General features: G+C 50.0%; 2 protein-coding genes and 1 non-coding gene across 4 annotated transcripts; 2 read left to right on the forward strand and 1 right to left on the reverse strand.

Moving 5' to 3' along the window:
• Window positions 1-3371: 3371 nt before the first annotated feature.
• On the forward strand, window positions 3372-4211 carry LOC145500866 (uncharacterized). Its single transcript, XM_081480403.1, has one exon. It carries the CDS (start codon window positions 3714-3716, stop codon window positions 4209-4211), a length of 498 nt encoding a protein of 165 aa, XP_081336529.1. The 5' UTR covers window positions 3372-3713.
• A 2470-nt stretch (window positions 4212-6681) lies between these two features.
• Window positions 6682-10053, reverse strand: LOC145500865 (uncharacterized). 2 transcript variants are annotated; one of them, XM_081480402.1, is made up of 2 exons: window positions 9500-10053; window positions 6682-9239 (listed from the first exon to the last, which is right to left on the reverse strand). In XM_081480402.1, exon 2 carries the CDS (start codon window positions 7960-7962, stop codon window positions 6691-6693), a length of 1272 nt encoding a protein of 423 aa, XP_081336528.1. In that variant the 5' UTR covers window positions 7963-9239; window positions 9500-10053; the 3' UTR covers window positions 6682-6690. The 2 variants fall into 2 exon arrangements, with proteins under 2 accessions (XP_081336528.1, XP_081336527.1); XM_081480401.1 differs by having other exon boundaries at window positions 9290-10053.
• On the forward strand, window positions 8226-8297 carry Trnam-cau (transfer RNA methionine (anticodon CAU)). The gene has a single exon. It is a non-coding gene; the product is annotated as a tRNA-Met (tRNA).
• Window positions 10054-11079: the final 1026 nt, after the last annotated feature.

The following is an 11079-nucleotide window of genomic DNA, read 5'->3' on the forward strand; positions in this document are numbered from 1 at the left end:
CAGAGAGGTTACTACAGATTCCTCCAAGCCTCAGGAGCGTTGTGCAGGGGAAAAGGAAACATGGTCCGGAAAGTGGATTGGGGGGACGGCAAGAGATGCAACATGTTTGTATTTGACAACACGGCCAATGGATGTTTGGACAGTCCAGTGTTGAACCCCAAGCAAGAAGGTGAACTGCGTCTGGTGATCGATTTTGGAGCCAATCCGGGAGAAAACCTGACCATTTTGTTGTACGGCGAATTCGAGAATTTGCTGGAGATCAACGAGAACCGAGTCGTCATCTACGACGTGTACCAATGAGAAGAAAAAATGGAGAAAGTAGCCTTGAATAATATACAATTGGATCATTTGGCCCGGACGAATCCGTCCCTACGCTGTGTCTTTTACGGCACGGTCCCTTGCGATCGGCTTCCAAGGACAGTCCCTCAAGAAGGACCGACCGCTTACATCGTGAACACGGACCCTCACGATAAACCGGGCGTGCATTGGATCGCTTTGTGGGCCGACAAGAACAAGTGCGAGATCCTGGACAGTTACGGTCTACCGTTGGACGCGTACGGAACCGCCGAACCGATCCAAGCATGGTTGGATCGTCATTTCAAGTACCAGATTCACAACGGCAAGAGTCTGCAGTCCCTGTTCAGCCAGAGTTGCGGCGGTTACGCCCTGATGTTCCTGATCGACCGAGCCGAAGGTCGGGACATGAACGAGTTCTTGAATCGTTTTAAGAAAAACGAGTTTGTGGAGAACGATCGTAAAGTAGGACACATGGTAGAACGTCTGATCGTGGACGAGTTGGCCTGGCGCAAGATTTGTAAAACCCCGTGTCACCAGGACACGCGCGGTTCCTCCCGAGGAGTGCGTCATTTGTTATAAAGTAAGCTGTTCGAAATAAAAGAGGTTCATTTTTGAAAAAGAGGTTGTGTGGTAGTCATGGCTCTTCAGTTTCAAGGGCATAGACATTTGGACGACGTGATAGCCAGGTTAGAAAAACGCTATGGAAAAGCGGGTGGAAAGACGCCTCAACCCAGTGAGGCTCATTTCAAGAAAAACCAACCGCCAAAACGACAACTCAATCTGAACATACTTCAACCCGCCAGAAGACAAGTGTCTTTTCAACCGCCGTCCGTCCTGGACACCGGTGCATTACCGGCGACGGTGACCACGCGTAGGAAACGCAAGAGAGCCGCCCCTGCCATGCCGAAGCTTTCCGAGAAGGAAGATAGGAAAAGAAGAATGAAAAAGAGGCATTGGTACGAGGACAAGTTCGGAGATTTGAGTAAATTCGCCAAGAAAAAACCTCGAAAAAAGAGATCGGCGCCTGCCAAGAAAAAAGGGCGTCCCAAGAGAGCCGCTGCCAAGAGGGCCATGGCCAAGATCAGGAGTCGGGCCAAGAAAAAACCCATCTGTTTCAATCGTAAGGTCACCCTATTGGGTCTGTTGAAACGCATCCCGGCCGTCAAGACCCCATTGGCCAAGTTGTTCAGATAAAAACGGAACGTCTCGAGACCCTGGACCATTTCATGATCATGGAACGACGCAAAGCGTTTCAATTTCACACGCCGTCGAGTTTGTTGATAGCGGGTCCGTCGGGGTGCGGCAAGACGGTGTTCACCACCAAACTGCTCTTGGAGAACGGCGACTTGTTCCAACAGACACCGAAGAGTATTCATTACTGCTACGGCTCGTGGCAAGACGGTTTCCAAAAGCTCAAGAAGGGTGGAGTCAAGTTTTACGAAGGCATCCCCGACAGCGAACAGTTACCCCGATGGTTTCCTGGAGGGGGTGTGTTGGTCTTGGACGATCTGATGGACGAGGGTGGTAACGACAAGCGCGTGTTGGATCTCTTCACCAAACATTCGCATCATCGGAACATCACGGTGATCTACCTGTGTCAGGATCTATTCCCCAACGGAAAATTCGCCAAGACCATTTCCCGCAACGCGCATTACATCGCGGCCTTCAAGAACCCTCGGGATCAGTTGGGGATACGAAATTTACTTCTGCAATCGTTTCCCACGCAATGGCAGGAGGTGTTGGACACGTTTCGCAAGGTCACCGATCGACCTTACGGTTACATGCTATTGGATCTTCATCCAGCCAGTCAGGACGATCAACGTGTCCTCAGCCATGTGTTAAAAGACGAAGGATTCGTCCGATGCCATCAGTTTGCAACCCCGTCATGTTGAGGAGCGAGGTCGAGTGGTTTCCGCTATTCATTCACCTGTGTAAAAACAGGCTCAAATACATCATGAACCCCCACGAGCTGGACTACGAACCGATGAGACAGGTCACGGAATGCGAGAGTTACCGTCAAGTACGGTCCATCATCAACGCATATAACGGTGAAGGTTTCGATTATTTGGTTCATAAACAACGAGAACTCGCCGAGAAGAAGATAGAAAGAGAAAGGTACATGGATAAAAATGAGCTCTTATGGTAGTGACGATTTCAACTTCTCGGCTCTGGAAGATTATTCGCCTTGGGGGACACCGGCTCGGACGAGTACTCCGATTCCGCCTGCCGCGGGTGTGGGTACGAGTCTGAACACGCCTCCTTCACCGCGATCGTCACTGGCAACACCGCCCCTGCCCAATGTCTCGCCCGTCGGAGTGGGCACCGCTGGCTCGGGTGCACCGCAGACCAACGTCACGGTGGGTGTCGGCAGTGCTGGATCGGTGTCGCGCGCCAATGTCACGGCAGGTGTCGGGGCACCCAGGATATCAATGTCCACACCTTTGGCACGAGCCGTTCGAGGAGGGAAACGACCGAGACGCGTCCCACGTCAAAATACACCCACGTCCTCCAGTGATTCCGGCAGCCGCAGACGAAGTAGCGCTAGTGGTAGCGGTAGTGGAAGAGGCAGAGGCAGAGGCAGAGGCGGAGGTGGAGGTGGAGGCGGAGGCGGAGGTGGAGGCGGGAGTGGTAGTGACTCCACACCGCCTTCGTCGATTCGATCGGGTCGAGGAGGAAGAAGAAGGAGGCAAGGAGACCATGTTCTCGACCAAGCCCAGATGCAACAACAATTGGAAGAGATTTTGCGCCAACAACAGACGGCCGCGGGTCGTCGCATTGCGGGCATCACGACCACCAACACGATTACGACCCCCTATAAAAACGGACAACGTCCTACCGTCACACGCAATTCGACCAGTGTACGTAACTGAGAACAACAACCATGAGAAGACGCCGTCGTCGACAGAAAAGGAGAAAGCAATGGGGCGGTGCTCTTGCGAATGCCCTGTCTGCGATGTTACCCATTGGTAAAGGGGCCGCCTTGGGATTGGCCAAAGCGTTGGGTGGTCGCGCCGTGAAAACAGGCATCCGAGCTGGAACCGCCGCTGCCATTGGTGGTGTGGGAGTGGGCGTGGGTCGAGCGATCCGAAGACTTGTGAGACTTAAGAAAAGACGACCCCCTCGTCGATGAAAAACCATTCGAATCAAGATGTTGAGGAGTGAAGTCGAGTGGTTCCCCTACTTTTTGCATCTATGTCGATGCTCTCGCTCTTACTGGGATGCGACCAGCATGGATCACGAAGACATGAAACGCATCGCGGACGAGTGCGACAGTTACCGACAGGTCCAGGACATCCTGAACCAATCCGTAGAAACCGCCTTCAAGGACGAGATCTGGGAATACAAGCAACAAGCTAAAAGGATCGAACGTCCCGACAGAAAGTCAGACTACGTTTGGCACTGGTTAGAGAAGAGTCATGAGTACTTCTGTCTGTTTATTGGATGAACCTTTCAACACCGTGGTGGATTTGGATTCCCTGAAACGTTTGGACGTCTTGTACGCTTTCTACCACAAGTATTGGTGGTGTCGAAGGCAGATGTTCGGTTACTACAAATTGTGCAACGCCATTCTCAACGGACTGGCCTTACTGACGGTGGCCGTGAGTATCGTCTTGGGATCCGTGTGGAAAGACGGGTACACGGTGGTAGGATTGACGGCTTTCGCCACCTTACTGAAAGGATGGAACGATTTCAAGAAGTATTCGTTCAAGATGGACATGGCCCAATTCGCTTACACGACGTACGAAAAGACGTTGACTGAACTCAGGAACTACGCTTTGGGTGGCGTGGAGGAATTGGATGGGTTTTTGACCAAGATGCAAACGTTGGACGACGTGGTGACGGATTTTACATCTCCCACGTACGACCGATACGTTCGAGACTACGCCCTACGATTTAGGCACGTGCCGCTATAAAAAATGACATCTCGGGCATCCTCTTCATTCAGAACCAACATGCCCAAGAGGTCGAGGAGAAAGAAAGCGTCTTCGAGAAGGCGTAAAACCGCTAAAACCACTAAAAGAAGACGGTACCAAAGGGGAGAAGGGATCGGCACTGTGGTGGCGGGTTTACCCAAGGCGGCTTGGGGTATCACCAAAGGCATCGAAAGCCTGAGAGCCAAACAAGAAGCTAAACATACCAAAAGGATGTTGGAACGGATGAGACGAGGTGAGAAGTGGGATAGCAGTGGCGAATCGTTCCGATGCTCCATCATGTGAAAAAATAAAAGGACGAGGATCGGCGTCGTACACCTCACTCGACACCATGACAGCACGGAGGAGGAGGAGACGAAGAAGGAGACAGAAAGGGGGTGATTTGGCGAGTATGATGAGAGCAGCGGGTTTGGGTTCTTTGGCTGGACCCTTCGGTTTAATGAACAAACATATCCATAAGAACAGGGGAAAGATCGAAGGAGTCTTACGCAGGATACCCTTTCAAACGGCCTTCAGGCGTCGAGGAAAGCGATAAAAAGAGTACACCAATCCGCTCGTACGCATAAGTCCACGATGAAGCGGTTACGACGACAACGTCCTTTCCTGACGCGCGTCCTGAAAGAAGCCAATCGAAACAAACGTCAACGGATGTTGCAATTCGCCGACAAAGATCAGATCAACGCCATCAGCGAGATGGTTCTCAATTTGCTGAAAAAGAGGATCCCCATCAACGCAACGACTTATGGGAAACTGAAAAGACATAAAAACGTTTTGCGAGAAGTGGGTAGACGCAAAAACTCCCTCAAGCGTCGAAGAGAACATCTCCTCACCCAAAACGGAGCGGGGTTCTGGAGCGGATTGCACGGTTGTTTCAAAGCATGTTGTGTACGGTGAAAGGACGCAGTGAGGACGGTTACCCGCTGGAGGGGATCGACGTCATACCCAATTTCCCACCGAGAGAAGACGAGTCCCACAATACCATTCCTAAACTCGTGCAGTTGTTGCAAGACGCCAATCGTCGCGAAGCCCGATGGAAAGACTCGTACGAGTACTTGAACAAGAGGTACCACGACCTGTATCAAGAATACATGGCTTTAAAGTTCAGTGACTTCTGCCAAACCTGTCAAACGAAACGAGATACCACGCCGCCCGGTGGGTGCATCGAGTTGTGCAGGGAGTGCGGTAAAGGCAAGCGAACCGTTCAAAGTCTCGAACTCGAGTTGGAAAAGAAAGACGAATCCATACGGTACTGGCAAGACTGTTACGAGACGGCCTTGAGAGAATTGTCCGAGTTTCCTGACACGACCTTGAGTCAGAAGGTATGAACGAAGTCATGATGGTGCCCGTTCAAGAATTCAATCGTCTGCAAGATTATTACAAGGGGAAGATCAGCCAGAATGCCTTGTTGAACAAAGCCGGACGTCTGGCCGCCGAAGAACATCTCATCCTGAACGACAAACGCATCCCCGACAGCATGGCCGTTAAGATGACCAAACCCATCGCCTCTGAGGAAGGGAAACTGGTGAAACGTATACGGACGGGTAAAAGCGGTCCCATCTCGTACCAGGGAACGACAGAACCCGAAGGCATGGTCGACGCACCCGTCGAAACTCTGTTGAAACAGATCCTCAAGGGAGTCAACCAACCAGCCGCAGCCCCCGTGATCATCCCGCCACAACCCCTTTCTACGACAGGACTGAAAAAGGAGCTGAAAACCCCCATACCCTCCACGTCAGGTTTTAAAAAGGAGAAGAAAACCCCCAAACCTACCATTCCACCCAAACCAGTCACGCTAGGTAAAACTCCCCTATCGTCCAAGAAAAAAGCACCCATCTCCGATAGAGCCAGACGTGTACTGAAATCACTCGGTATCGACTACGACGACGGTGGTTACAGTCCCAAAGGCAAGGCAAAGAAGTACAAGAAGGCCAAACTGTCAGCCGCAGAAAAGTTACAAGCAGGGTGGGAAGATTTCGAAGACCCCTGGAGAAGGGGACTGGACTATGACTCGGATTAAGAAGAGGAAAAAGGCACCTCCACCCCCGAGGAGAAGTACCCGACGTCGCCGTCGCCAACGAGGGTATGGGATCGACATCCAAAAATGGTTGGCCAAGACTGGGATCGAGTTTCATTGGCCCGGTTATCAGTACATGGGACCTGGTACCAAACTGAAGAAACGTCTGGCGCGTGGAGACCCCGGGATCAACCGTCTGGACCGACTGGCCAAACAACACGACATTGACTATTCCAGGGCCAAGAACTTACAGGACAAATGGGATGCCGACACTAAGATGATCCAGGCCATCGACAAATTACCCGGACGTAAAACCATGACAGAACGCATTGTTAAGAAAATCATGCAAACCAAGAAACGTTGGAAATTGTAAAACCTTTTATTGTTGTTGTAATTAAAAGTTACACACGCTTTGTTGTTTTTCAAAAAAGAGTCTCTTTTTTTTCTTTAAGACGAAAATAAATAACGTTCCAATTGATCCATAAAGTCGTTGGAGACTGGGAGATGACACAAGTTCTGCTCTACTGTGTCTTCGCGCTCGAACTGCGCGAACCATCTACCCATGTCGTGAAGCATGGATGTCATCTGATCCAGCTCCCTAGCCACTTCTACGATCCTCTCTTCCATTTCCTGTTCTTTTCGTATTCGTTTCCGTCTTTCCTGCATTTGAGTCACTCTATTTTCTTCTGCCTTTTTTCTATTTTTTCTGATTTCGGAAAGTCTCCGTTTTACAGGGTCTTCTGACTCTGACTCTGACTCTGAGCCTGATGAAGGGTTGGAGGCAGAGGAGGAGGAGGAGGAATAAGACAATCGTCTCCCACGACGTTTCGGTGGAGGGTCTTCTGGTTCCGCTAACGCGCGTTCCAACTCTGCCACCAACCCTTCATCAGGCTCAGAGTCAGAGTCAGAGGAGGAGGAGGAATAAGACAATCGTCTCCCACGGCGTTGCGGTGGGGGTGATGCTGGTAGTGTTGCAGTAGTGGTGTTTGTGCTCTTATAGGCGGCGGTTGTGGTGTTGGTGGATGACGGTAGTGCTCTTTGTGGTGGTGGTGATCTTAGTGTTACTGCTCTTAGTGGAAATGGTGGTGGTAGTGATGCAGTAGTGGTGCTTGTGCTCTTATCGGCGGCGGTCGTGGTGGAGGCGTAGGTGATGGCGCTTTCATTAGAAGTGGCCGTGGTGATGGATGATGATGATGATGATGATGTTATCGAGCAACCCGGAAACAAACCTCTAAGAATTTCATCCGGATCATACATATCCTCATTCCTCACCTCACGCCTCTTGTCCTTGCGTCGGTCCCAACGTCTTCTTTCTTGTTCTCGAGCTTTTTCTGGGTTTTTCCTCCTCCACTCTCGTTTGTACTCTCGAACTTTGTCGGGGTTTTTCCTCCTCCACTCTCTTTTGTACTCTCTAGCTCTTTCTGGGTTCCTCTTACTCCGCCCTGGGGTTTTTGCGGTGGGCCTGAAATCGATCAACACAATACGGGCTCTAAACAGACTCTGAAGAATCTCATTCCGATCGTGCGTGTTGCCCTTCCCTTCCCAACGATTTAGTGCATCGCGCGCCATGTCGTACATACTTGTCTTGTCCTTGCGTCGAGCACGATATCGTCTCTTCTGTTCTCGAACTTTCTCAGGATTCTTCTTTTTCCACTCTCTTACAATCTCTCTTGTTTTCACTCTCTTTCGTTTTAACGCTTCGGTGGAGCTGGCAGGCATGGTCTTTCGTAATGGACGGTCAATACAAGTTCTAAAATGGGTGTGGAAAAGGTCATAAGATTATTCATTAATATCTCAGCAAATATTTACAGGAGAATAATCTACTATATCTCATTTAAAAGAGCATAAAAAATACTCTCTAGAAAAAAAGTTTTCCTTCATGGAAGCTAGTAGTAATTTTTAAACAATTTAAATAAATTAAACTTCACAAAAAAAAAAAAAAAAAAAAAAAAACACACTCCGATTTTTTTATTTCTAATAAAGGCAGGGTGGCGCAGTGGAAGCGCGTTGGGCTCATAACCCAGAGGTCCGAGGATCGAAACCTCGCCCCGCCCATTTTTAATTCACATTTCTTTTTACACGTTTGGTAATCTAAAAAAAAAAAAAAAATCACAAAAAAAAAATCACAAAAAAAAATCACAAAAAAAAAAAAAAAAAAATCTCGCATTTCCGTCACCATGGCAACAGCCAGTTGAATATTAACTCGAATCGAGTTACGCGTCTTTTCGAAAAGTGTGTTTACTCAACAAAACGAAGCTTTTTTCCAAAGTTCCTGAGCTCTACGATCCCAAAAACGATTCAGGACACATAATTCAAGAATTATTTGAGATTGCAAACGGAAAAACGGCGGTCCGAAGGGAATTTGAATTTGAATTTGAATTTGAGTAGCACATGGCGAAGGTCATGCAAGCTCACTTACCTAAAATTTTCGCTTCTAATTTCTTGCTAACCGTAAAATTACATTCGTATTTACTTCAAATTTCTTGCTAACCGTAAAATTACATTCGTATTTACTTCAAATACCTTTAGGACGTTGAAATGATGCACTTGACTTGACTTGACTTGACTTGACTTGACTTGACTTGAGTGATTTCGCAATGTCGTCGTCATGTAAGCCACATTGAAGCATTCCACGTGAAACTAGTCATGTGAAGATCGGGGACGGCGCGGATTCGCCTTATAAAGATCTGCCCAACCAAGTCACGTGTTAACCAGACCCAGGGGATAGGGGGGTATACCCCCCCACTCGGTCGGAGACTGGGGGCGGGTTGAGTGGGGATTACCCCCTATACCTTTCTCAGTCGGAGACTGGGGGCGGGTTGAGTGGGGATTACCCCCTATACCTCTCTCGGTCGGAGACTGGGGGCGGGTTGAGTGGGGATTACCCCCTATACCTCTCTCGGTCGGAGACTGGGGGCGGGTTGAGTGGGGATTACCCCCTATACCTTTCTCAGTCGGAGACTGGGGGCGGGTTGAGTGGGGATTACCCCCTATACCTCTCTCAGTCGGAGACTGGGGGCGGGTCGAGTGGGGGTTACCCCTATACCTCTCTCAGTCGGAGATTGGGGGCGGGTCGAGTGAGGGTTACCCCCTATACCTCTCTCAGTCGGAGACTGGGGCGGGTCGAGTGGGAGTTACCCCTATACCTCTCTCAGTCGGAGACTGGGGCGGGTCGAGTGAGGGTTACCCCCTATACCTCTCTCAGTCGGAGACTGGGGCGGGTCGAGTGGGGGTTACCCCCCTATACCCCCTATACCCCCACTCGGTCGGAGACTGGACCCCGTTTCACCGTAGGTATAAAAAAGATCGGTTCGAACCGTTCAAGTCACTCTGAGTTTTTGACTTGTATCGAGCGCTGGAAAAAAATCATGGCACAAGAGCTGACCGACGAGGAGATGAACCAACAGATGGATCAATATGAATCAGTGACCGATGAAGAGATGAACCAACTTATGGATCAATATGAAGCAGTGAGTATGACGTGTACCCCATGTAAGAAAGTCATCTTTAGAACTCTAACCCTAATCTTTTTCATAGAATTACTGGGATTGGTTACCTCCCGAGGTGCAGACTTACATTCTCCATTTACGAGAGGCCCAGGCTCTCGTCGAGGCGCGCGAACGTCAAATCAGGCGAGAGCTTTGTAAAGAGATACGCACCTTCGCCAAGGTCAAAGCAGCATGGGACCTAGGCCCAATCAAAGTGGTTGAACGGATATGCCCACGAAATGGAAATAGGAAAATGCGCGTGTACGGAACCTACGTAGACCAATACAGCAGTATAAGAACCGTATTGTTAGGGTTAGGGTTAGATCGAGCCTATTACCGTGTATGGGGTGTTAAGTATACGTTATTCACCTTACCCCATAGAATGTTACTAGACTACATTTATTAAAAGCAATGTTCGAAACATTTTGTCTCGTTCATGTCCTTTTTACAGAACAGACGGACCTACGACGAAGCCTTCCCCTTCGACGACCGAGTGATGATCCAAACCGGAGGTGGTGGTAACAATACAAGACCCCTCCTAGACTTCGACTTAAGACCCGTAGGCGCTCGACGTCACTGGAGAAACGTCCTCCACAAACAACGATTCGAAGCCACGTTCAGACAACACAGAGACGCGACTCGCGAGGACAATCTAGGCCAAGAATTGACTCGGGCCCTTCAACGATCCATCGAGCAACAAATCGCTCAGGATCCTACCCTGACACCCAACTCCACGGTCCATTTCACCATGCAGTCCCGTGCCTTCACGCACGCCTTTCAGTCCACCACCTTCACAGTGCGAGAATTCGAAGATGGGGGTGAAAGACTAACCGTTTATCTCCAGTCTCTCGCGTCCAAACTCAACTCCAACGAAGAATTCACCCCCGACGACACGTTTACCATGGAAACCACTTTCATACGTACCCCAGGTCCAGGCAGTGGAAAAAAACGATACAGGCCGAGTTGCGCCGCCGTGCGGGGAATCGTCAAACGGTCGATCGTGACGGTCAAAAACAAAGACACCCTCTGCTGCGCACGAGCCATCGTCACCATGAAAGCCCGAGTAGACGCGAACGGAAATACGCGTGACCGTGATTACCGCAATCTCCTACAGGGTCGTCCCGTCCAAGAGCGATTGGCCAAAGACCTCCACCGTCGAGCCGACGTTCCCGAAGGACCCTGTGGTATTCCCGAGCTGCAAAAGTTTCAGGCCGCCTTACCCGGTTACCAGCTCAAAGTCATATCCATCGATCCACCCCACATGCTCATCTACGCAGGACCCGTACCCTCGACCAAGATCATACGTCTCATCAAAGAAGACGATCACTACCACGGATGCAGTTCGTTC

The sequence above is a fragment of the Orbicella franksi genome, chromosome 10 (assembly GCF_964199315.1).
Source record: "Orbicella franksi chromosome 10, jaOrbFran1.1, whole genome shotgun sequence".
NCBI classification, from domain to species: Eukaryota; Metazoa; Cnidaria; class Anthozoa; order Scleractinia; family Merulinidae; genus Orbicella; species Orbicella franksi.